The sequence below is a fragment of the Crocodylus siamensis genome, chromosome 8 (genome assembly GCF_052110815.1).
Source record: "Crocodylus siamensis isolate JL-2025a chromosome 8, ASM5211081v1, whole genome shotgun sequence".
In the NCBI taxonomy this organism is placed as follows: Eukaryota; Metazoa; Chordata; order Crocodylia; family Crocodylidae; genus Crocodylus; species Crocodylus siamensis.
Window position 1 is genome coordinate 49,780,536 of NC_143402.1, and position 24,182 is coordinate 49,804,717.

At 44.2% G+C, this 24,182-nt stretch overlaps 1 protein-coding gene across 3 annotated transcripts in view; it reads left to right on the plus strand.

The window, feature by feature from the left end:
* Positions 1–8,484: 8,484 nt before the first annotated feature.
* MYOCD (myocardin) overlaps positions 8,485–24,182 on the plus strand; it is a 94,974-nt gene continuing 79,276 nt past the window's right edge. For all 3 annotated transcript variants that reach the window (XM_090061062.1, XM_090061058.1, XM_090061060.1), the window contains exon 1: positions 8,485–8,811. In XM_090061062.1, the coding sequence (XP_089917188.1) occupies positions 8,757–8,811 (55 nt within the window). In that variant the 5' untranslated portion in view covers positions 8,485–8,756. The remainder of the gene's footprint in view (positions 8,812–24,182) is intronic.

The window sequence follows — 24,182 nt, forward strand, 5'->3', positions numbered from 1 at the left end:
CCAAGGCCGAGTACAAGGGATGAATGACGTCCTGGGATTTGCTTGAGACGCATCTATGGACGCAAGCCAGCGTTTTGGTCACTTTACTAGCCGCAGCATCACACTGAAGGCTCATGTTCATCTTGCGGTCAATCATGACCCCCAAGACTCTTTCTTCCGTAGTGCTAGCTAGCGTAGTACTGCCGAGCCTATAAGGTTGAAGCAGGTTTTTTCTTCCCAAGGTGGAGAACCTTGCATTTTTCAGCATTCAGTTCTGTCTCATATTGCTAGGCCAGAAGAGGAGAGTCATATCCCTCTCTCTTCCTCTCATTAGAGAAGATCCAGTACACAGCACAAAGCTCCATCAGTGTTTGAGGAGACAGGCTTATTGCTATCTGTTTATTGCTTATTGCTATCTGCCATCTCCCTGCCTGTTTTCCTTACCCATTCACAAGGGGCCTTCAGCCTCTCTGAATTCCTCTTTAGGGCTGGTACTTTCACCATCAAGATAATCTTGCATTTGGCATATCTACTAGTCCAGGGAAATTCTGCCAGTGAAGAGTGATACTCTCATGTCTACTTTCTGCTGTTCCACATCAGAAAAATACAATTGCAGGCCCCTGCCCTGTACTGGGACAGACCACGTACTGCTCTAACTACTGGCACATAGCAGTAGCAAGATCAGGGAATCATAGGATCATAAAAAATTAGGGTTGGAAGGGACCTCAGGAGGTCATCTAGTCCAACCCCCTGCTCAAAGCACAACCAGCCCCAACTATACCAGCCCAGCCAAGGCTTTGTCTACCCGTGTGTTAAAAAATTGCAAGGATGGAGATTCCACAACCTGACTGGGTAACCTGTTCCAGTGCTTTACTACCCATCTAGTGAGACAATTTTTCCTAATATCTAATCTAAACTTCCTTTGCTGCAGCTTGAGACCATTGCTCCTTGTTCTGTCATCTGCTACCACTGAGAACAGTCTAGCTCCGTCCTCTTTCAGTCCCCCCTTCATGTAGTTGAAGGCTACTATTAAATCCCCCCTCAGTCTTCTCTTCTCCAGACTAAATAAGCCCAGTTCCCTCAGCCCCTCCTCATAAGTCATGTTGCCCAGCCCCCTCACCATTTTTGTTGCTCTGTGCTGAACTCTTTCGGATTTGTCCACATCCTTTCTGCAGTGGGGGCCAGCACAGGAAGTGTCAACATAGGCAGTGTTATCCAGGCCCAGCCATGAGGTGCATGTAAATTCTTATTCTGCTTCTTTTCCCAGGTTGAGGATGGATTGTGGTGCCTCTGTCTCCTTGCTAACCTTTGCATTGACTTGCAAATTATTATGTGTTCCCAGCCAGTGGCTGGGGATCCCCTTGATAAATGTTCTTTAAAATTACTAGATGTGATGTAAAGATTCTGAAATTGCTTTTCCTCAGAAGGTGTTTCTTTTAGAATTTGCAAAGCAAAGGGTTTTCTGAAATGGCCTTCTCAGTAAAACAGGAGTGAAGTTTCCACATTTGCTGATTACGGTAGTTTAAAAAGCCAATTAGACGGGGAGGGCCATAAATGGCGTATGACCAGTGTTGCCGTAAGAGACTGATTTGTATAAATTCACACTTTTGTCTTTTGGGAATAACTTTTAACTTTTATCAAGAAAGTTATATTCATTGAAATAACAGTGAAAGTTCAAACTGATTCAATTAAACTCGTGCAAGTCTCTTTGTAGATACTGGTTGGGGTTTTTTTGCTCCTTTTTCTTGCATTTTTTCCCCTGAATTTGATGCAGGTTTTCCACTCTGGGGGTACTGCTGCACTGTTCATTTCTGGTGCTGCAATGATAGCAGTGACTTCATGTAAATGGTTGTACAAGCTGCCTTGTTTGTTCTTTCCTTTAGAGTTACAGGACCACAACCTTGCTTGTATTTCCATAGCCAGTCTTCCCCAAATGTTCTTTCCCTTACCTTTTCCACTTGTTATTCAGAAAGCAGCTTGAAGACAAGGACTTTGTGCAAGGCCTTAAGCCCTGTCTAATACATTACCAGCAACAGCAGCAGCAGCAGCAGTATTATCATAATCTTAAATGCAGCAGTTTTCATCCAGAGATCTCCAAATGCCCACAAAGGAGGTCAGTTTCTTTATCCCCCATTTAAAGCAGAGAGAGAAAGTGACTTACCCAAGGCCACATGTCAGGTCAATGGCAGAGCTGGGAAGATACCCAAGTTGTCTTGGTCCCCGTCAGTTGTTTTGTTCACCAGTCCATGCTGCCTCCCTTACAAGCCATGGAGGCAGGGTTTTCTGCAGCACTCTCCGTTTTGACAGTTTGATGTGAAGAATGTGTATCCCCTGCATATAAGCACTGACTCTGGCAAAGCAACAACACATTCCCATAAACTACATTGATTTGCTGAACAGAGGGGAACCTAGTTGTGTGGGGGTGGGGGCCATTTTAATCTGCCACAACAAATTCAAAAGCTCTGCCACAGAGTTTACTATTTCCTCTGAAAGAAACAGGCTGCCCCGATACAATCATATTGAAGAGACAGGAACAGATCTTCCTGACCCATCACAGTGCTGCAATCATTGGTCTGGAGCTGTTGTCCAGTTTGGTAGGAGACATGGAGGGGTAAACTGCATGAACAAAGGAGATAGACAAAATGTCGCACCTATTAGGGAGCAAGGGAGCTACATCAGGAGTCAATGATTCATGGTGGAGTGCCAGGAAAGTCACAGAAGTTGTGTGATCCATTATATAGGGCTCTCTATCTGCATTGTCCCTGCCTCTCACAGTCACTGCATGCGCTCAGCCCTCTTGCGTTTGGGTAGGCTGGACTCCATTTTTGCTCCATGAATGTGCTCATAAGAGGGGGGCAGCACTTAAATTAAAGCACCTCCGCATCTTGTGTTTCAGCTTCCCCCACACTCGTTTGACAAGCTTTAGTTCAAGTGCCCCACCACCATTTTAAAGCACAGGGATGGTGATACACGAGATACAGACAGCTGCTGGCGCATGGCAATTGCCATGCTCCAGAAGACTCGACTAATTGAGTCTGCTCCAACTGCTGGAATTCTAGCACTTTGGAGCAGCCTCCACGCTCGTGTATAGGTGCCCTATGCCCATGCCTCTAGGGAGAGCAGTGCAGTGTATGGCTAAGTACTAGGCATGACTTCTACTCCTGAGCCTCCAGGAGATGGAGGGGGGTTTGATGAGGTGTTCTAGGCATAAGGAGCCTCCTTATGGGCCAGGATATTTCAAAGAGTTTCCACAGCTCTTGGGAATACACTGCACCCTTTTGACAATGCAAGAAAAGATGTAAATGCTTTAAAACCAGCAGCTCAAACGACAACATTTTGACGTTGACTTTCTCTATGTGTAGTGCTTTCCCAACCCAATGGGGACTCCCAAATTCATTGTTGCCCTTTTATATCCTCTGACCTCCATAGCTGAGGGGAGTCTTTGTTCTGAATGGAAATTTGTGTAACCATCTGAGGAAGCCTTCAACATCTGCAAATAGATTTAGTAGCTGGACTGAGCCAAGCCCAACCCTGGTGGTTACAGTCTGACCCAGGACATCATGTCACTAACCTCCAAGTCCATGCTAGCAAGTAGGACTGGGATTATGTGCATGTTTATTGGGCTATTATAAAGCTGGCTGCACCTAGTTCTACAACAGTACATATACTATGTGTTTGTCACTTGGATACTTACTTGACAGACACTGCACAACCTCTAGTAATGAGATACAGGATTGGGAGCCACAACCCCCCTGAAATTCAACCACTGAGTTTGACCCCATCAAAACACCTGAAGTATCTCATTCCCTCTGTATGATGCCTCTGTAATGCCATAATGCTGAACCTCATCCCTTCTCTGTTCCTTTTCTCCTCTGATACCCACCTGCTCCTTACTTTATGCCATTTCCCCTCTGTTCCCATATCAGCTGTTTAATGACTACACCTCAACTACTCCTGGCCTTCAGAGGCAGCATTTCTCTCCCTAGCTCTCAGGGATTCATATGACTGCAGAATTCCTACCGAAGGGATTCTTTATGGCTCAAACCAGCATGCTCTGGCTTCCCTTCTGGCCTTCTTTTTCCCAGACAAGTCTGAATTATCTTGCAACATGTCTTATCTACACTTTCCAGATAAGTCTGAACTACCCTGTTATAGGTCTTGTCTAGACTAGCCTGCTTTCTGAAATGTTCTCACCATTGCAAACCCTTTAGAAGACCCACAGTGAAGGATAGAGGGGAAATGCTAGCACAGAAGAGCCCTTGCTGGCTCATGACATTTTTACTGCTGTACTGGCAAGACTTACTCTGACCAGGGTCACATGAATCCAGTGGCTGATAGGACCTTTTATAAACTAACATTCACACCCATCACCCCGACTGGCAGCGCTTGACTGGCACTAACAATAATGAAATATTGAATGACCCTTTTCTCACAAGCAGGAAGAAGCGAGCTCAAGAAGTAGAGCCCATTCCTGCAGAAAGAAAATGACTTATTTGAATAGTTATGCCATGTAGCTCTCACATTTTTGGTGGTAGATGCATTTCCATAAATGCATGTCACTGATTGTCTGAAACAAATCAATGATGTCTCCCTTGAGGAGAGCAGGATCCAAATAAACATAAACAGGGGATCTGTGTGAGCAGCACAAATTGATACAGGATTCAGTTTGGGAAAATGCAGCTAATAGGGAAAAATAACGTGTGGTGTCTGGAAAGAAGAAAATTAGGCAGGAGTGATAGCTGATTAAAGTCTGTGATGACAGGAGGCAGCAAACTGGATTCATATTTATGATGTAATAATGCAGCAAATACACATAATTTTAGCCTACAGATGCCAAGGAATCCTTCCTGGAGCAGAGAGATTTTAGTTGCTTGCTGAATCAGTTCCAATATAACTTGTGGGCACAGCAGTACCAAGGAATGTTTGACAATGGCAGCTTTAGAGTAGAGCACAGAAATCATAGGACTTAAATGGCACTGGTTTGGAGAAAACTGTTGAAAGGTTTCAAACAGATTCATAGATTTGTAGATTTTAAGGCCAGAGCCCCAGACCTGATCTGCTGCTTGTAAAACTAATGGGGTTCCAGGAGCTCCTAAGACACCCAGGGCTAGGAGGCACACAATACTGAGGGAGAAGCTTGCCTTCTTAAAGGGGCAGAGTGTAGCCTCCAGTGTTATTGTAATGTTGTAGCCCAGGGTCTTATATTTATGTTGTTATTTGCACCAGTGGACCAGGATGAGGCTAATACGGGAGGAGAAGGCCTCATTGGGGCACACTATTACACACTAAAGAGGGCTGCAGGGAGCCCAGTGCCAGGGAGGACACAACAACAGGGGCCACAAAGCCCAGGTCCAGAGGGGGACAGCAACAGGGGTTTCAGAGCCAAGTGACCACAGGAAGCCCAGTTAGGCCAAGACCTTATTAGGGAGATAATATTTATATACCATCTGCACGGCATGGGGCATGGTAAAGGGGAGGTTTTGCAGACATGGATCTACCCCATAAGTCTTGGGGTGTCTTGTGAGGCATCAACTTAAAGTGGGACCCAGCAAAGGGTCCAAGAATCTGTAGGGTTTAGTGGGGTCCAACAGGACCATGGCCATGCAGAAACCTGTGGGAAGCCTCCCTATTTATTATTTATACCAACAAGACACGGCAGGAGATAAAAGAACGCATCTGCAGGACAGAATTGACACAGTCACGGAGCCCTAGGGGCATCACGGCCATCCTTAGGTACCCCATACTGTGACAGAGGGTCCACTGCCATCTCTTCATGCTAACTCTCAGATGGACAAGGGCCTCAAAGCTGCCATATGCACTTTCTCCTCAACCACATCGACAACTAGCTACCTTGATAGGCTTCAGGAGCTGAGTAGGCCCAAAAAGTCAGCTGGCCTAAATGACTGGAACCCATACTTTCCCTGGCCCCAGGGTCATAGTCTGTGTGGCTGACCCAGAACCACAGATCCTGGGTTCCCTGACTTTAGGGCAGTCCATATAATTGGGCTGCCTACAAGCCATGGTAATTGAAAGCCCTGTATTCTAACTCACAAAAAGTCTTCCAGGTGGGATAACCTGTTAGTGCAGAGTGTACAGAAAACAGACAGGTTTCCAACTAAGACCTGCCTAGGTGGATGTGACCACCCAACTTCAAATAACCGCTCTCAGGTGGCCTTTGCATTACTGGTGGATGTCAAGCACCTCCCGGGTTTGTGTTGTTGCCGGAGTAGTTCTCTCCTTCCCGCATCGCCAACCCCATTCTCGCCTGCCACGACTTGGTGTTCCTAAGTAGGTGGGGTCTGTTGACGAGATATGCGGTGGCCTGGGGTTTGCCCCGTGGTTGCTCGTGGGGCCACCCCTACACCCTGGCCTCACACCTCCTTCGGTGTGCTGTCCAGCTGATATCCACGGCCTTTATTCACGGGGTCACCCTCTCCACTGTTGCATCTTGAAGCCAGCGACTTAAGGCCCTGCTTGCCCATGTGGGCCTACCACACAACCCTTTACACCTCCAGCCCTTTCTTCAAGGGTACATACAACCATGAGGAGGGGAGCCCTGACCCTTGGGCACCTGTCCCTATCTCCTATGCCCCTTCGCCTGGGGTAACAAAAAATAAACGCATTAACCCAAAACCAACCAGTGAGCTATTCCCTACCACTTACTCTCCCTTTCCTCAGAGCCTAACAGGGAGGGGCTGCTTTGCTCTTGACTCGTCACTTCCTGGATCCACTCCCGCCTGTTTCTCAATCCGGTGGAACCTGGCGGCAATACCCGCCCCAACCACAAACCCCTTCAGGGCTTTCCCGGGGTCTTCATCCCCTGTCATGCCTTCCTCCGTGCCCCGTCATCCCGGCACTCCCACCTGGGTTCCACTCGGCTTCCAAGTGCTGCTTCAGCTCTGCTTCTGGCCGGCAAACCTGTTACTCCCTTGTTATCTGGCGTAGGCTTTCGGCAGGGTACTCCTCTCTCCACAGCCTGCATCTGCTCCTGCTTGCCAGGCTCTCTGGGTCCCGGTGTGGGGTCTTCCCTGCTGCAGGCATCAGCCATGGCTTCATCCTTCGGCTATCTGCCCCCTCTGCAGCAGCGGCCACCATTTTTATCTCTGCCAGTCGGCATCCGACACTGACATCACCAGCTGGATGTAATTGCATGAAAAGGCGGCTAACGAGCTGCACGGGTTCCTCCTTCAGCCCCACACACGTCCTGTCCCGTGCTGCCAGTAAGTGTCGCTCATTATTTTGACTCCCGGGACAGTGGAAAATTTCAGTTGAAAACTATGATCTGTCATATGATTTGCCAAAATCATCCCATTTCTATTAAGCATATTGTTCTCTGCTAATTGATATTGTTCTCCACTAATTTATATTTTCCATTTGAAAAATATTGCATCAGAAGATTGCTAACCAGCCTTACCTGGCAAGGGCTTCTACTTACCTTTATCTCCCTCCTTAAACTAGCCCTTGTTTTGGCCAGGGAAATTTAGTGAAAAAATTTCTCTTTCTCATATTTGCAAAGCACTGTCAACTCTGACATGTAATAGCATGGAGCTGGGAAAATATCAGTATGGCTCTGTATCACTGTCAGGAGTTTCTACTGCAGCCATTTCTGCCTGCATGCTGGGTCATGTTCCTGCATGGTGAGGGCAAAACAAAAAGAGTATGATCATATGTCTTTTTAATCAAAAGTGTTTGCCTGATGTGTAACATGGCCACACACTTAGGGCATTGTGTTACTTCAAAAACTGTTTCTATTTTTGGACAGTTTAGCTTATTTATGGTCCATCTGTAAAGTAATATGGCACAAACTGACTGTATGGCACAGTCCATCAGCACATCAAAAAGAGAGTAAATGGAATCAGATTCAGGGGACATGCACCCTCATAGCAATACCTTGGTATGCCTATGCAACAATTAGGGGTATGATTCCAGCACAGCTAGGCATACCCCTGCTAACTCCATAGCAGTGAAGATGTGATGGCACTGTAAACTGTATTTGCTGAGTACATCCCAGGGACCCAGGGACGTACAAGTAGCCCTACCCTTGCTGTGATCAGACCTTCAGCTGCAATCTGGATATCTTTTGACTCTTTGCAGGAAAGAACCCACAAATTCTGCACACCAGAGTGCATAAAAGTACAGTACAATAAACAAATATCACACCCTGCCCTCCAGGCATGTAGAGGTAGAGGCAGCTGTGTACTTTGGCCTCAAAGTCCTAGAAAGAGAAGTGTGTTTTTAGTAAGAAATCCTACTGCTTGGAATTCCCAGTGGCTACATCTCCCCATGCTTGAAAGAGTTAAACACTAGATCTGTTGGTATTTCAGAACTGCTCTGAAACCAGCTGTCTGAGACAGGGAGCCTCCTGATTGGCTGAGTTCCTGTTGGTAGTAATAAGGATCAGATATCAAACTTCTGACTTTCCTAAGACCCTGTTACTGATAGTCGCTTCTCCCTGCTAGACCATGACATCAGCCAGGACACCCAGTGATGCTGCTGATAGTAAACTCAGAGCATGAGGAGGGTCCTGCTAGCTAAAAGTTAATTAGTTCAACACAGAACTTGGGGGGAGCAGTTGGTTTCTGTGGAGGGTCAGTGCTGGATGGGACCAAAACTTTTAAAGTCACTTGCTGCTTTCTGCAAACCCAGCTATAATAGCACCCAGAGACTCCAGGAGGGTCGGATGAATTCTGGTTCACTAACTGTGCTCTGCTTGTCTCCTTGGAGCAAGTTAATGGTTTAAGTGAGGGGGCTTCTGGAACGGTTCACAGAGAATCACCATGACACTTCTTGGTACTGAGCATTCTTTGCTGATTCGGAGCAAGTTCAGATCAGGTAGGGCTGAGCATCAAGAATTTCTCCTAAAACTTTCCTCTCCTGCAAGTCTTAGCCATAGGCTGTTTTTCATTAAATGTTTGGAAGCAGCATGCAAGTAAGATAATAAGGGAGTCATAAAGCTGTCATGGCTTTGCTCTCACAGAGGCTATTCTGTAAATGAAGAAATGCATTTTCCTTCCTTTCTATAATTTATTTTACTGCTTTTTCATTGCTTTTCAGTTTATGTCTGTGGTTTATGATAGTGAAACTATGATTCCCTGCTCCTTTACCCTACTCTTTCTTGTAAAGGCTTGGGGCAAAAATCCAAAAGGACAGTGGTGAAAATCAACATACCTAATCCCATCCCTATATCCAGGTGTAATACAGTATGTATATCTGGGAGTGGCAGAGAAGACGGCCCTGACATTTACTCTGACATCCAGGCTGCTGACTTTGTTCCATTAAGTTGTGACTAATTGGAAAAAAATGAATTTGCAGAAATGCGTCATTTTTAGAAGCAAAAATAACAAATGGAACATGAAAAATATTTAAAGTGACATCATCAGAGAAATAAAACCAGAGCCACAGAACCAAGTGCTGCTTTCAGAGGGTTTGCAAGTAAAAACATGTTCCACTCTTGTGAATTAGTAGAAGTCCTAATAAAGGGCTTCTCAGAGGATATTCAGCGTGAGTGAAGGTGAGTGAAGGTGAATTGTGGGATGGTAACTTCTAAAACAGCCCCTCTGTTGGATATTAGTACCTTGAGTCACATTTTTGTTTTTATTGTAAATAGGATACATGTGTGCATGTACAGGTTGGGGGGGTGCCTTAGTCTTATTTGTTTAATTGACTTTAGATAATGTAATAACAATAATGATAGAAGTGTATTTGAGCATTTGTTTTTGCTGTCAGAGGTGAAGTTCTCTATCTTTTATGAATGCCTAGACAAACTCTGACTGTATGTATCATATATGTGTTGTAAAGCTTGATGGTATGGTCACACAAGAACATGATTTCTGAAAGATACCCACTCCATGTGTGTTTTGTCTCTGCGCAATGCAGATAATAAGATCAGAGGTTTATGAAACTGATGCTAGACATAAGTAGTATTATCAGGATCTCTTAGATAGCTGGGTGGTCAATTTAAACTTTGTTTTCTAAGCAAATACAAAATTGGCAGTTCGTTGAAAACCCAAGTGTGTGTGTGTGCGCAAACACAAGGGTTCCAGTCTGCCTGAGTTATACAATAATTGGGTCCAGGGCTTTGGTGTGGTTTCCATATCACTGTGATCTTACATTTCATTAGATTAAGTCATTCCTTAGTTTTTGTTGGTATATTATGGTACATTGCAGCTCATTTGAAATAATTCTTAGTCCCTAGCTATGCATTCAGCAACTACAAAGCAACACTGCCACCTTTCTGAAGAGAGAGGGATGTGGATGTGTTCTGTGTCACCACATTCTTTTCAAATGAACCATTATTTTTTTATATTAATTTTGGGGGTATTAATTAGTGGATTTTATAACAGAACTGACAGTGAGATTTCAAAACGCATTTGTCAAATGATTATTCACTAAAAATAAATTTTGACGATCTTCCCAGCCATAAATTCTTGTGCCTTTCAGTATTATCCAATCACTCAATTTATGGGGCAGTCTCTAATTTATAGCTCTTATTCCTAAGTCTACTGGCATTTCTTGTGCCTTGGCTGTTGAAAAATATGATGCTGATTTTACAATATTCTGCCTGTTTTGCTGCAACCTTTCCAAACTCCCACTTGTGTGGATGTGTATCTCTAGGGATCATTCATCCCAATCCCAATTTTTGACACATCTGTGGTGGGGAAAGGAGAGGCAGGACATCAGCAGAAGTGGAAGAAAGCCTACAAACAGGGAGTCTGTCTTGCGTTTGTGGCAGATTGTTACACAATATGGAATAAAGAAGATGAGCCTAAGTAAATATGGCTGAAAAGACCTAACTCCGCATGCTATGTAAAACAGCATATGAGCCCGATTCTCCTTTCTGTCATCATTTATATGTGTACAAGAGCAGTATAAATGGGTTTAAAATTGCTTGTACTGATGTCAAGAAATGCAGTATTCTGATCTGCTTTACTATTCCATTCACTTTCTTTAGGCCTAATCAGCACAGAGAGCCTGGTTTACCCATGTAAATGACACGCAGGAATAGGCCAATGGGAATCAGGCCCACAAGGTACAAGGCCAGAGAGAATCAGGTGCTAAAGGTTAGGTTTCAGGGCACTCTGTTACCTTGGCAACGGTTCCAATGAGACACAAGTCAGTGTAAAGCTCTGATCACTCTCTCAGTTTTGGAGGGACTAGGTGTTTTCAGTGACTCACAAATAGTACATATTCCTTTTGTTTGATTTTGTGTTGATATTCCCAGGGGATGAGGCAGGAGTATAAGTGAATACTTGCTGTCTGTGTAGTCTGAGTTTCTTGAACTGAAGGGTGGGCAGTAGAGTGCAAATCAATGACAGAAACATGTTACTTGTCTGACTTGATTCTTCCTACTAGAAACCTTTTAATCACTATATCCCATAGCAATTCAAAATGGTGAAAAGAGGTGGCAAGAAGATGGTACAGACATATAAACCCTTACTTCTAGAGAGATTTGAACCATTCTGACCTAGTGATGATCCATCTCACCTAGCCAGTATTTCCCATTTTGTTATCTTTAGTGGGAATGAAAAAGAAAATGAGTTTCTGCAAGCAGTTCTCAACTGTTAGAAACCACACTAATCAGTGGTTTCTCAGGTCAGACCCTGACAATCTTCCCCTGAGTCCTTCACCCAAAGTATGCATGGCAACTTTCTCTCTTGTCCTTCTCTTTCCAGCTACTGGTAAGGGAAAGGCTCAGCTCAAGTGTATAGTGCATAGAGGCAGGAACAATCACGGTGCAGTACAACAAACAGTAGAATTTGAGTAAACTGAATCAGGTGTGACATTTTATTTCTTTAATTTATTTCTGTGATGTATATCCATCCTTCCCAAAATGGTTCAGGGCAATTTACAGTAACAGATTTAAACAGATACCCACCAGCGGTATATCGGTCTATTCTCAACATGGAGAATAGTTAGTGTGTCAGCAATCCCAACATCTTGCAGGCACAGAAATTTTCTCCTTCCATTTCCTAGAAGTAAGAGATGCATATTTGTGTGTGTGTGTGTTTATTTTGTCTACTTTGCCAAATCTAAACACACAAACCTGAGGTCATCCTGACAAATTTTGCAGGAACAATGATTCTTCTTGCCTCCCTGGCTGCCATGCTGTCCTGCAGGCTCCAAGCATCAATGAGATTGCACTAAATCAACTGGGAGACACAAACTGCTGTTCCAGGAACTTTCTTCTTGAATGATTTTAACTATTCCTGGAGAAAACCATTCATATAAAGAGTCTGCTCTAGATATTAAATGGCTGCTCTAAAACCTAAAGGAATCCCATCATCAGGCAATGTGAGCAAACAGACGAAAGCAAGAAAGTTCAGAGTTAAACAGCTTTCATCCTGACCTTGTCTCTGCCTTCCCTGTCCAAGCAATAAGGAGAAAGGTTATAAGAGGCCTAGATTAATATTCTATCAGTGGTAGCCAATTGGCTAGAAATTAAAGCATAAAAATAAAAGTATAACCTTACAGGGACACATCTAGCTATAAATTGGCAGTGGCATTCCTTGGGTTAAGAATGGACAGCCTTTGTAGTGTGGACAAGGTAAAGTGCCAGTGAGGCTTCTTTGGTGGGCTGAAAGAGACCCAACAGTAGTCCTTGTCTTGCAGAGAGGGTAAAAGAAACAGGATGAAACTTCTGACTTGTAATGGAATAGCAGAGGGGTAAGGTGAGTGATGATATGCTTCTGCCAAATCTGTGAGTGAACTGGACAAAGGGCAATAGCAGGTATTAGGTGAGAGAAGTAGTAGATGAAGTTTGGTAACTCTGACTACAAGGTTTTCTTGTGCATAATTTATGCATGGACAAAGATATTAGGGAAGAGTTACGTTTTTAGTGAAATATTAGCTCTGAATTTCCAGGTATTCAAGCAATGTATATTCTTTTAACATTATTAATATGGTTTTACATTAGTGTGTGTATTTGCAGGTACTGTCCTACCTACATTAATTATATTTTTCTCTGGGAGTTTCCTCTGTTTTTTTACTGCTCTGTGGAAATTTAATGGAGGTTGGTTTATATCTCACTTTACCTTCATAAGCATGTTGAACCGGGTGTTTTAGCTAATGAAGAAATAAACACCTCCAGCAGCAAGAGGGTAATGCAGTATGGCGGATATGGTTAAATGTGAAGGAAGAGGTTTATGAACTCTAGGAGGAGGCAGATGTACTGCCTCCTGAAGGAATTAACCGTTGAGTAACTGAACAGAAGTTAGTGTTCACATGTTCTTAGGAAACAGAGGGTTAAGCATTGCAGGGTTTACCATTAACCCTTAGTAGCTCTTTGGGGCCTTAAGAGATTCCACAAGCTGGACGTTCAATAGAGAAAATATTCTAGTTACAGTTGCCTTCAGACCCAGCCTGAGGAGTCATCAGTGAGCTGAGTTTGCTCCTTCCAGACAAAGCATGCCCAGGCTACAGCATAGTTTTTAAACAAAATGTTTTCCTGCATTCAGGCGAATTTTTTAGCAATCTTCTCAGATCTGCTTCAGGCTTGGGCCCACACTTCCAGAGACTGATGTGGTTTTACCTGTGAGGCCTCGCCTACAGGGAGCAGGTAGCCAAAGGGAAAGGTTGTCTGGTGTTAGTATATTAGTCTTGAGGAGTTTAGAAATGATGATTAGAAAGTAAACCCAAGCAAGAAGAGTTAAAAATATGTGGAGAGCCCAGGCATACTGTCCCTGGCTAGGGACAGAAATTACACATAACTGGTTTGAGTGATCAGAAACTGGTTTAAACCTGTAACAGAACATATGTTTGGTGCCCATAAACCAGTTTCAAAATGGCTGAAACTGGTTTCGGATAAACCTGGCTGAATGTGGTATCACACTTAACTGATTTGGGTCAACTGGTTTTGCAACTTCTGTCCCAGACCCCTGTCAGGCATTTCTCCGCTGGCTGCTTCAGCAGCAGGGGCACAGCCAGCCCCGGCAGTAGCCTGGAATGAACTGGCCAGGGAGGGGGTTTAATTCCTCACTCCCTGTCCTACCACCATGGACCCAAGCCAGGGTCTGCCTTGCACTCTCCCCTTGCTGCCGCAATGGCAGCTGTAGGGCTGTGGCCAGACGCCGGCTGTCTTGGCCCCTAAGGCAGAGGGAGCAGGGAGGAGATTTATTCCCCTTTCTGCCCCCTGGGCAACTGCAGCTGGGGTCTGCCATCTATCTGTGCCATGGCATCCTGGTTTAGAACCACTGATCTAAATGCTTCCTTTAAGGCTTTATTCAGCTTGATTAGACCTGATCTAATGACTGAAAAATGGTCTCCTCACCCTACAGAGTCTTTGTTCTTAGAGCATGTGCTCTAAGAACAAAGTGCAGGGTGACATTAGACTGTTCTTCTTGTTCTGGAAACTGCTGGCATTAGGATATATGTTCTTCCTTCTCCATATGAAATCCTCTTCCATAATCTCCCCATCTCTGAACTGCAACATCGGCACTTATCTGGTTCAGCAGAGCGTAACTGGCTGAAGTGTTCAGCATTAGAGCTGTGTGAAGCTTCAATCCCTGATGCAATTCAGCGGAGATTCAGCCTGATTCAGTGGCTGAATCCCCAAATCCAAATCGAATCAGGAGACCCTTTAATCTCTCCAGTTCCAATTGGAACCCTCCGAATTGATTTGGAGAGATTCGGAAAGATTCGGCGGTTCAGACATGGACACAGCTTTAAATGTTTTTTCTACATACCTCTAGGTACCAGGCAGCTCCTGAGTGCTGCAATGCTGGGGCGCATGGAGTGTCCCACAGAAGCATGGGGGGGCTCACTAGTATGCACAGCATCAAACCCAGAAGTTGACCAGAAGCATTTCCGGTCCACTTCCAGGTGAGCCGGGAAGCACGCTGGGGGGGGCCCCTGCACTCCCCTGGCTCAGCAACTGGTGCCTCCTGGATCTAGGGGGACACCTAGGGTCCCCCTGTGGCTGATTGCCAAGCCAGAGGGGCCCAGGAATGGGGGAGGACACCGTGCACTCCTTGGTGGACCTGGAAGTGGACCAGAAGTACTCCCAGTCCACTTCCAGGTTCGCCACCGAGCACACGGGGGGCCCCATCGCGCTCCTGTGGGACACTCCATCCACCCCAGCATTGCAGCAATCATGAGCCATGCCTGCTACCTCAAGTTATGTAAAAAAATATTTTAAAGATGTGTCTATGTCCGAATCACTGATTCTCCAAATCAGCATCGAATCTTCAGATTCAGATTCAGCCAAATTGAATCAGGGACAGTGATCTAAATGAACAAATTGAATCACTGTCCCTGATTTGGGCCAAATCCAAATTAAATGGGGCCTGTTTCACACACAGCATTATTTTATTGGTTTCTAGTAGGTTTTCCAGAATACCTACCAGTGGTTAATCCACTTCAGTATATGATGTTAAAATGCTGCTGCTCCTCACCTGAGAATCATAGTCTATCTTCAAACCAGTAGTTTCCTGGCCTGGTAGAAGCAGCAATCACAGTTGAGCCACAGGACAGATTTCTGGGGTATAATGAATGCTCCCAGATGAGAATTGTCTCCTGTAAAGGCACTGCTGAGCTGGGAGCCTTTCCAGTCCCATTTGTACTACGCTGATCTATGCTGGGACTGTTTCAGTGCCTGACCCTGTTCCCATATAAATCAATGACACAGTTCCCCTTGAAATCAATAGTGGGTGCCTATAGACATGCTCTGAGATATTCTAATTAGAATATCTCAGAGCACACTGAGCTTATTTAATGCTCCAGTGTGCTTCACTGTCACATATATTAAGGTGCTTTAACTAAAACTTGTTGAATGAGCTTCAGTTAAAGCTATTTTGAAACACGGGATACATAGGTGACTGGTGTCACCTTAGTCACGGGGGGCACATGCCCCCCCAGTGACCAGTCAGCAACCAGGGTGGGAAGTCCACCACGGCCAATCTCACCAACTGACCAATCTCACCGACTGGAGGGAGAGGGGTCCCCCCGTGGCTGATTGCACCAACCAGGAAGTGGCCGCTGCACTCCCAGAAATGGCTGCGGCTCTTCATCCGGCCCTCCCACTCCCTGGCCAGCACTCACAGGGGAGGCACTTCCACCTGCCCCCTTGCCTAATCAGGGAGTGTGGTCTGTCAGGGGGTGCACCAGCGCTCTTAGGGGATGCACATGTACCCCCGTACACCTCCTACGCATCGCTACTGACGAGATACTTAATACATGCGAGGGTGAGGTGTTTTAATTAGAGAGGCTCTCTGGGAACTGTCCTAATTCAAATGCCCCCACCCCCAAACACATTTGTAGGTAACAGCAGCAGGTCTCAAGTTGGTCTAAGCCAGGCTAAAGTGGCTGGAGTCATGTAGCACTGATCTGAGCTGGGAGTCACCCACCTGCATGTATTCTAGCCAGTAGATACTTATGCATGGAAGGCTCCAACCCACAAGACTTATTGCTCCATTACTGCCTCTAGAGTAGCATCCTTCCCTTATAATAACCCATCTGAAGCCTTTTGTAAATAAAAACGGCAGAGTGCTTGACTAGAGTGTCTGTCTGTACCAGGCTGTGCTTTCCTTGCTGTCTTTAAGTTAGGAACAGGTTCTGCTGCTAAGCTACAAACCCTACAAAATTAGCCATTGAGTATGACTTTCATGTCCAAATCTTGCTGAGCAGAGAGGAGGTTACAGAGCTCTGACTGTGGAGTTAATCACTGTCCAGAGACAATTTGTGGCCAAATGTGCTACCAGGGGAGGTACTTTCTGCATCGTCCAGCTTTCTGAGTGACAGCAGGGAGATGGATATCCATTTTCCCAAAACAGTACCACTCTGGTTTATTTTTTTTTATTTATTAGCTTTTTATGCCTTCCTCCTCTGAAGAGGCTCACAGCAGCCTAAAATAAGACCAGAGACATTATAAAGACAGATAAAAATATTAAAATACTATGCAATATGACCCCTCCCCCAGACAGTACCTCAAAACCTATACCCAAAGAAAAAGGACTTGATGTGATTCCAGTAAATGCGCTGACAATCCACAAGGGGTAAGGAGTCCCAGATTTGAGAAGTGACTACCAAGAACCACTTCCCATGTGTTTTCATGAAATGAACACGGTGCACAGATGGCCCCTACAGGAGGTTGCTCTTGGCTGACTGTAGGAATCGTGATGGAGCATAATGAGGGGAAGGTCATCCTCTGGTATATGTTGGGCCTTTACTGTCTAGAGCCTTACAGGTCAAAACCACCATATTAATTTGGGTCCATCCAGAAAACTACTGGAAGCCAGTACAGATTTCGGAGCACTGAAGTAATCTTCTTCTGGTGACCCACCCTGTCAGAAGGTGGGCTGCCAATTTCTGTACCAGCTGCACCTTCTGCACAGCCCTGAGGGGCAGGCCCAGATACAGCACACTTCAGTGGTCTATCGTAGAAACTAGATCTGAATCTGAAAGAAAGGACTGCAGGTAGAGATGGTGAAAGGCATTTCTAGCTACTGCTGCAACCTGAAAATCCAAGTGCAACAGAGAATCCAAGAATACCACATGGCTGCAAACCTAGCTGACAAGGGGAAACTGAACCCCATCAATGACAAATGTCTCTATCCCCCCTAAGTCAAGCTATCTGCTGACAACCATCACTTGGGTCTTGTCTGATTCAGCTTCATTTAGTTTGCCCACATCCAATCCCTAACTGTAGCCAGGCACTGGGTAAGGACCAAGACTGTGGGACCTGGGTCAGATGAAAAGGAGAGAGAAAGCTAGGAATCATCAACATACTGATGGCACCTCACTGAATCTCAACACAATCTTGCCCAGTGGCTTCAGATACATATTGAATGGTGGGGGTGACAATATTGAACCCTAGGGGACTCACAGGAAAGGTCCTCAGGTTACAATGAGCGTTCCCTCACCACCACTGATCCCACAAATTCTCACCACATCACATAAACACTTTATCAGCACCTCTTGGTCAACTCTTTTAAAGGCTACTGACAGATTTAATAGGATCATCATGGTACAGTTTCCCTGATAATCCAAGGTGCGAAGCACTGCCTTTACCTTATATTGGACACATCTACATATTCATTAATGCACCATGGGTATTTAGTTTACTACTTGCGCATCTTACATTTAGTTTACTACTTGCTTAATAAAGTACTAATCGAATGCACAGTAAGTAGTTACTACACAATAGTGCTGGTGCATGGTTATTTTGTGATGCTTACTGTGCATTTGCCTAATAACAATGTGAAGTAGGCTATTAGCACATTTTTTGACCACCATACTACTGCACAGTGTTATTAGGCTAATGTCCAGTAAGTGTCTCGTGTAGTCATGCCCACTCAGGATGAAAACAAGACTGAAAGGGGTGCAGGAATCTGATATTATCCAAAGATACTTGGAGCTTTTGGGCAATTTTCCTCAAAAAGGGGAGGCTGGAAACAGGACAATAGCTGGCTGAGGATTCAATGTCAAGAGATTTTTTTTTTTTTTTTTGAGTAGTGGCTGGACAATGACAGACTTAAGAATATGCAGTCCCCTGTTCTCATGAAGGAAGGCAGTGCCCCCCACCAACAGTGGTGCCAGTCTTCCCCAGATGACTTGCAAGCCAAGAGGGACATGCGTGTAAGAGGGGCAATGGATTCCATTTGAAGGTGGCTGCCTGCATCCCCTTCAGTATATCCTTTGCATCAATGAGCAACAACAATTGAACTGATCCATATAAACAAATAAGACCAATATTCTGCAAGCCCAAACTCTGACTCCACAGCTAGACTGGCATTCCCCAAGTGTGCTAGATACAAGCAAATTTTGTCTGTAGTCACAGCAAACAGTAGATGACTTGGTTTCCAGATGACAGCAGCTTGGATTGACCAGGCCAGTCCCCACCCAAAAAAAGTAGATTGCACCACAGTGGTGGGAGTGGACATGAAGATGCCACTGTATCTCCAGCAAATGTGTTATTCCACAGTTCAACCAGACCACTGACAGAGTAGCCATCAAAGTTAGTAGGAATACCCCCTACAGTTCTGGAATTCCACTGGTTCCATGAGTCTCCAGCTTAACTGGTCCATCACCCCAGTGGAAACAGTCAGGGACAGGAATCTGTGCCAATACAAGTTAAATGGTTTGATCATGACAAAGGCATGTTAACAACACCCCCAGAGATCCAAATCCCTCTTTCCAGTCAAGTGCAAACCAACAACATCTGCTCCACCTCATTTGTCATCCCAGTTATTGTCTGGGATAACTTCGTTGTTGTTATGGAGGCCATGAAGTCCTGATTCAGCTCTGAAGACCATGCATGTATGTTGAAGTCACCCTTGGCAACAAGTCTAAGTCTACCAATAATAAGTGTAATAATGAGTTTAGAAGCAGGACTTCGTAGCCTTTTATTCACTTTGTTCCTTTTAAGTATTTGCCAGAACTTTATGTTTCACTAGACACATCTACACATGCTATTATGTCTCCTCAATAAACTGTGTAGCTTATTGCTCAGGAGTTTATTGCTTCTGGATGCACCATTTGAATGTGCACTCAGGAGCAATTAACTCTGGTGCAATAAGCTCTGCACAGCACACGGAGCTGGGTCAAAGCAACCCTGGCTGGCAGGGGGCCCTGGGAGTCAGCCTGTCAGCCCGGGGTTGCCCTCCTCCCCCCCGCCCCAGTTCAACACACTACAAAGAGGCTGGCTGGGGCACAAGGGTGCTTCAGTGTAGGGCTAGCTGGGACATGACCCCCACACTAAAGCGCCCTTGTGCATCAGCCAGGCCCTCCAGCATCTACGTGTGCACTGCTGCAGAGTTTTTTGCTCCACAGCAGGATAGGACTTGTATTTATAAGTCCCATATATAAATTAGTTTACTCCAGCCTAATAGAGGTGCATGTGTAGACACCAAGACATTTACTGAGGAGCTAATCAGTCAATTTTGCAGTAAACATCCTGTATAGATGTGCCCACCCTTTCCCCCCATCTGTGTCATTTAGCTGTGCTGCTTCTCCTCTGCTGAAATGCCCTTATTAAGCATCCACAGAGGAAACAAAAAACTTATCAATGCTCTATAATGGAGCTTGTAAAAGTATATGTAGGGTCTGATAACTTGTGGAGCGATTGCACTTTGACAACTGAGGCTTACTTACATGTACACTACTAATCTGATTAGCTTCTTGCAACTTCTGAACATGATGGCCACTCCTACAAGGCTCACAGATTTTTTAAGATAAACAGCTCTACCGGCAGTCCTCAGACTTAGGACACAATTGGTTCCTGAAGACCATGTCTTTAAGTCAAAATGTTGTAACTTAGAGCCAATTTTCCGGTAGGAAACAATGTTATAAATGTGGGATTGGTTTATGAACCAAGGCCCAATACCCTATTTTCACAAAAAATAACCCAGAATTTTGTACTCAATTATAGATGAGTAATATAGCTACATTAATGTACTTATATTGTAAATAGCAATCATATTGATTTGGAAACACTTCTTTGAAGTGACTATGCTGGACTTTTTGAAGGGTCCTGGCTGGAGTATTCTCAAGAGTCCTGGCTGCAGGTTTTTCTGGAGTCTTGTCTGCTTTCTTAAAGAAAGTGTCCAAGGAAGTTTGGACAGATATTGTCCAAAGAGATGGGTGACGCAGTGAACTTGCTCGCTGGCATGGCATTGGATCAAGCACTGTAAAGTCAAAACTGATGTCAGAAAGTTGAAACAGGGTTTCAATTTATAAACGTTGTAAGTGCGAAACGCTGTTATTCAAAACACTGTTAAGTCAAGGGCTGCCTGTATTCCTGCACATAAGAGTGATGTGTTCTCCTGAAAAGGGGACAGCCTCCCTATATCTGAAATGTGTTTGAGTGTCATTTTTGCTATAATCTTTTATGTAACTCGTGGCAGAGTTTGAAAGTAACACTTGCAGCAGTACAGGGCAGACCTGGGATAAATAATTACCTCTGCAGGCTGCCTGCTGTAGAATGCTGCTCTTTCATGTGGACCAGCTTACAGCAGGGCTGTGAAAAATACTCAGACAGAAGAGCAAGAATAGTCCCAGTTTACATACAGCATAACTAACTGGAAGACTAGATTGAAATTGTCTTTGGAGCTGAACTGCCAGTAGGTAGCTGATATCTGGATATTATTGAAAGCTCTTCCAGCTCTGCTAAAAGTGACCTTGTGCAACCTTCCAGCTATTCATGATTGATGAATCTTGCCTTCTTTGCAGTGTTGAGCTATAAGGCACTGCGAAGGCATGATTTATCGTGGGGTAAAATTCCTTCTTGACCCCAAATACGGTAATTGGTCTGACCCTGAGCCAAGGGGTAAGACTATCTAGCCAGGATCTTTGGTCTCAGCAGGAGCACTGGTACACCCAGGTCTGACTGATAAATCCCTCCAGGTCTGTCTGAGTACTGCAAAGTCACAACCCATCTATGTTTTACATTACACCCTGTTCTTGGCTTGCTGCCAAAAAGCATCAACACTTGATTAGGTTTGAGTATGTACCACCCTGGCATCACCCTCAATGTGCCACAGAGAGAGAATTCTAGCCTGCACACCATCAAACAGCAGCTGCTTCTTTTCCCCTTGTGAAAGACCATGTGACTTAAAGAAGGTGCTGAAGCTAGGAACCAGTAATTCACATATTTTTTTTTTGTCTCATGTTAATTCTGTACTGTTAACAGTTCTTATCATTGCCTGAAGCTTCCTACCATTCTGGGTGCTTGTACAAATAGTCATAGCTATTTAGCAACTGTAAAAAGCCCATCAAAATCTAAACATTCACCTCTACTGGTGGCAAAATAGGTCTTTCTGTGCAGAGGTCAACTCTAGACTACAAAGCACAACAGCTTGCTCCTGCTTGTAGGCAGAAGGCAGGGTAGAGGTAACATGACCAATAACTACCTCTCTCTTTTTTTACGTGTTGTAACTAACCTTTTACCTTTAGTGGTCAAAGACAGTGCTACTGTGTTTAAAGGGGCAGGGTTTAGAGTCTTGTATGGATGAAGGATGGGTGTTAGAGGTGCATGCAAAAAATAGATTCTGTGGAATTACATACAAAAAGCAATGTTGAAAAATGTGATTTAAGTTGGAAAATCAAGATTTTGCTTTGGAAATACTAGAGCACAGCTTGCTCATAGATAAGGAACCTGCTTGCCAAGTATATGAACTTATTGCTGTCTACAAGGTAGTCTTTTCATACATTTAACATATTCAGTATGAAAGGCAATTATCATTAAATCTTATATATCCACTGCGTTGGAGACCTGTCATCTTTGTAGCTTTGTCTCAAGTGACCTTGTTCAATGTCTCAGTTAATTTATTTGTAAAATGGTGTGTTTCATATTCGATTGTCACATTAGTCTGGACAATGAAGCCATGTTTGATTATAAGGCTATGAAGTAGAAGCAGCAATATATGAACTCATAGTCATCTGACTGCTAGCATCTTCTTGCTTATTTATTCATGGCATGCTGCCTGGCCTAACACAACAGAAAGGCTAAAATGTAAAACAATCTGAGGAATTTGAGACATGTGGAAAGTGTCAAGGGAAGAGATGAAATGTCTCTCTGGATCAGTGGTTTTCAACCTGTGGTCCACAGACCCCTGGGAGTCCACAGACTATGCTTTAGGGATTCATGGAAGTTGACTAATCAAAAGTATGTGAATACACACATTTACAATTCAAATGGGTCCCAGCCACCTATGCAGATACTAATAGCTGTAGCACTGTACTTACTGGCCATTGAATAAGCAGCATGTGCTTACCCTCACATTAATCCTCACCAGTGGGTTGTTCTCTACATGGGCCGATCTAGGACTTTGAAAAGCAGGGTGCAGAAGGTCTGGTACAACACTGCACATTTTTCTCCAGGTAAAGAAACTAGAAACTTCACAAAGATGCTAGGGGCCATGGGCTATATTACTGAGTTTAAGACCAAAGGAAAAATGAATATAACTTTATTGGGCTGTGCCCTCATTTGCTAGATTATATATTCAAAACCACAAAAAACTAGGCAAAATAGTCAAAGGGTATTGGTTTATTAGTCCTGTAATCATTATAGATAAGTGTACATCTCTTATTCAGATTTATAAAACCAAATCTAGCCTTCTTGAACAGCTTGACGGTGCATCCAACACTTCACTGTAACTCATATGGAAATGATTGAATAATCACCTGAATTAATGTTACCACACCTAAGTTAAGATTTTTAGCTGGGACTGAAAACAATGAAGGGCTGTGAAACAGAAAACAGAGATTGCCAGGAGTGGCTAGCAGATACCAATATTGCTGAAGAAAGGATAACTTGAGTAATGGAACATCAAGACCATTAAAAAAGGAAAAGGTTCACTAGCACCCGAGATTAGCAGGAATCAGGTACATTAAAATGAGCCATGAAGTCAATTAACACCCTCAGCACTGCCTGAATAGAAACGCTGCTACCCCTCCAGGGCAGGTAGTTTTAAAGTTTAGGTGGAGTAGGAATCAATGGGGGGTGCAACTGCATCACTAAACATCCCTCCCCCACCCACATACACACCCTGGATCTACCCCTGATTCTGTACCAAACCTGATACAATTGCCCACATACGCTGATACAATTGCCCACATATAATGGCAGTATTGCCAGTAGCAGTACTCATGCAACAAAAAGAAAGATGTTTCCAAAAAGACATAGTTTAACCAGTGGCAGGCATATAGGCTTACTCTTCTACATACTTTGTTCATATAGTTACACTGTCAGACCCTAGAGAATGGTCATGGAGCAATAGAGTTGAACATATTTAGCAGGAAGGAGCTAGCTGTTGCTATCACTCCTGCACCTGAATGAAATTTTGTGTAAGCAAAAGTGGACTGGACATAGCCTTGTTTAGGAAGGTTAAGAGATTTGTAGTGATAGTGATCAGTTAAATACATGGATTGGTTTCTGTCAGAAGAAAAAGTGTTGCCTGGAAAAATAGGACTTCATGGATATGAAATGGTGCAAAGGTCTATGAAGAATGGATGTTCCTTATTGACAGAACTGGTCACCAATTTTACATTTGAGTTTCTAATAAAAACAGCATGTTTGTGGACTTGACCGTATGCTTAAGGCTGCATTATTACTCACAGCAAAAATGTAACTCTGAAGAAGTGCTGAAACTTGGCAGGAAAACATCATCTGATGTGGGGCTTTCATTAAATATTTACTTTCAAATGTAAGACTGTGTGTATTCAGAACATGGAAAAATTACAAAGCACTGGCTTTTCAGGAAGCTTCATGC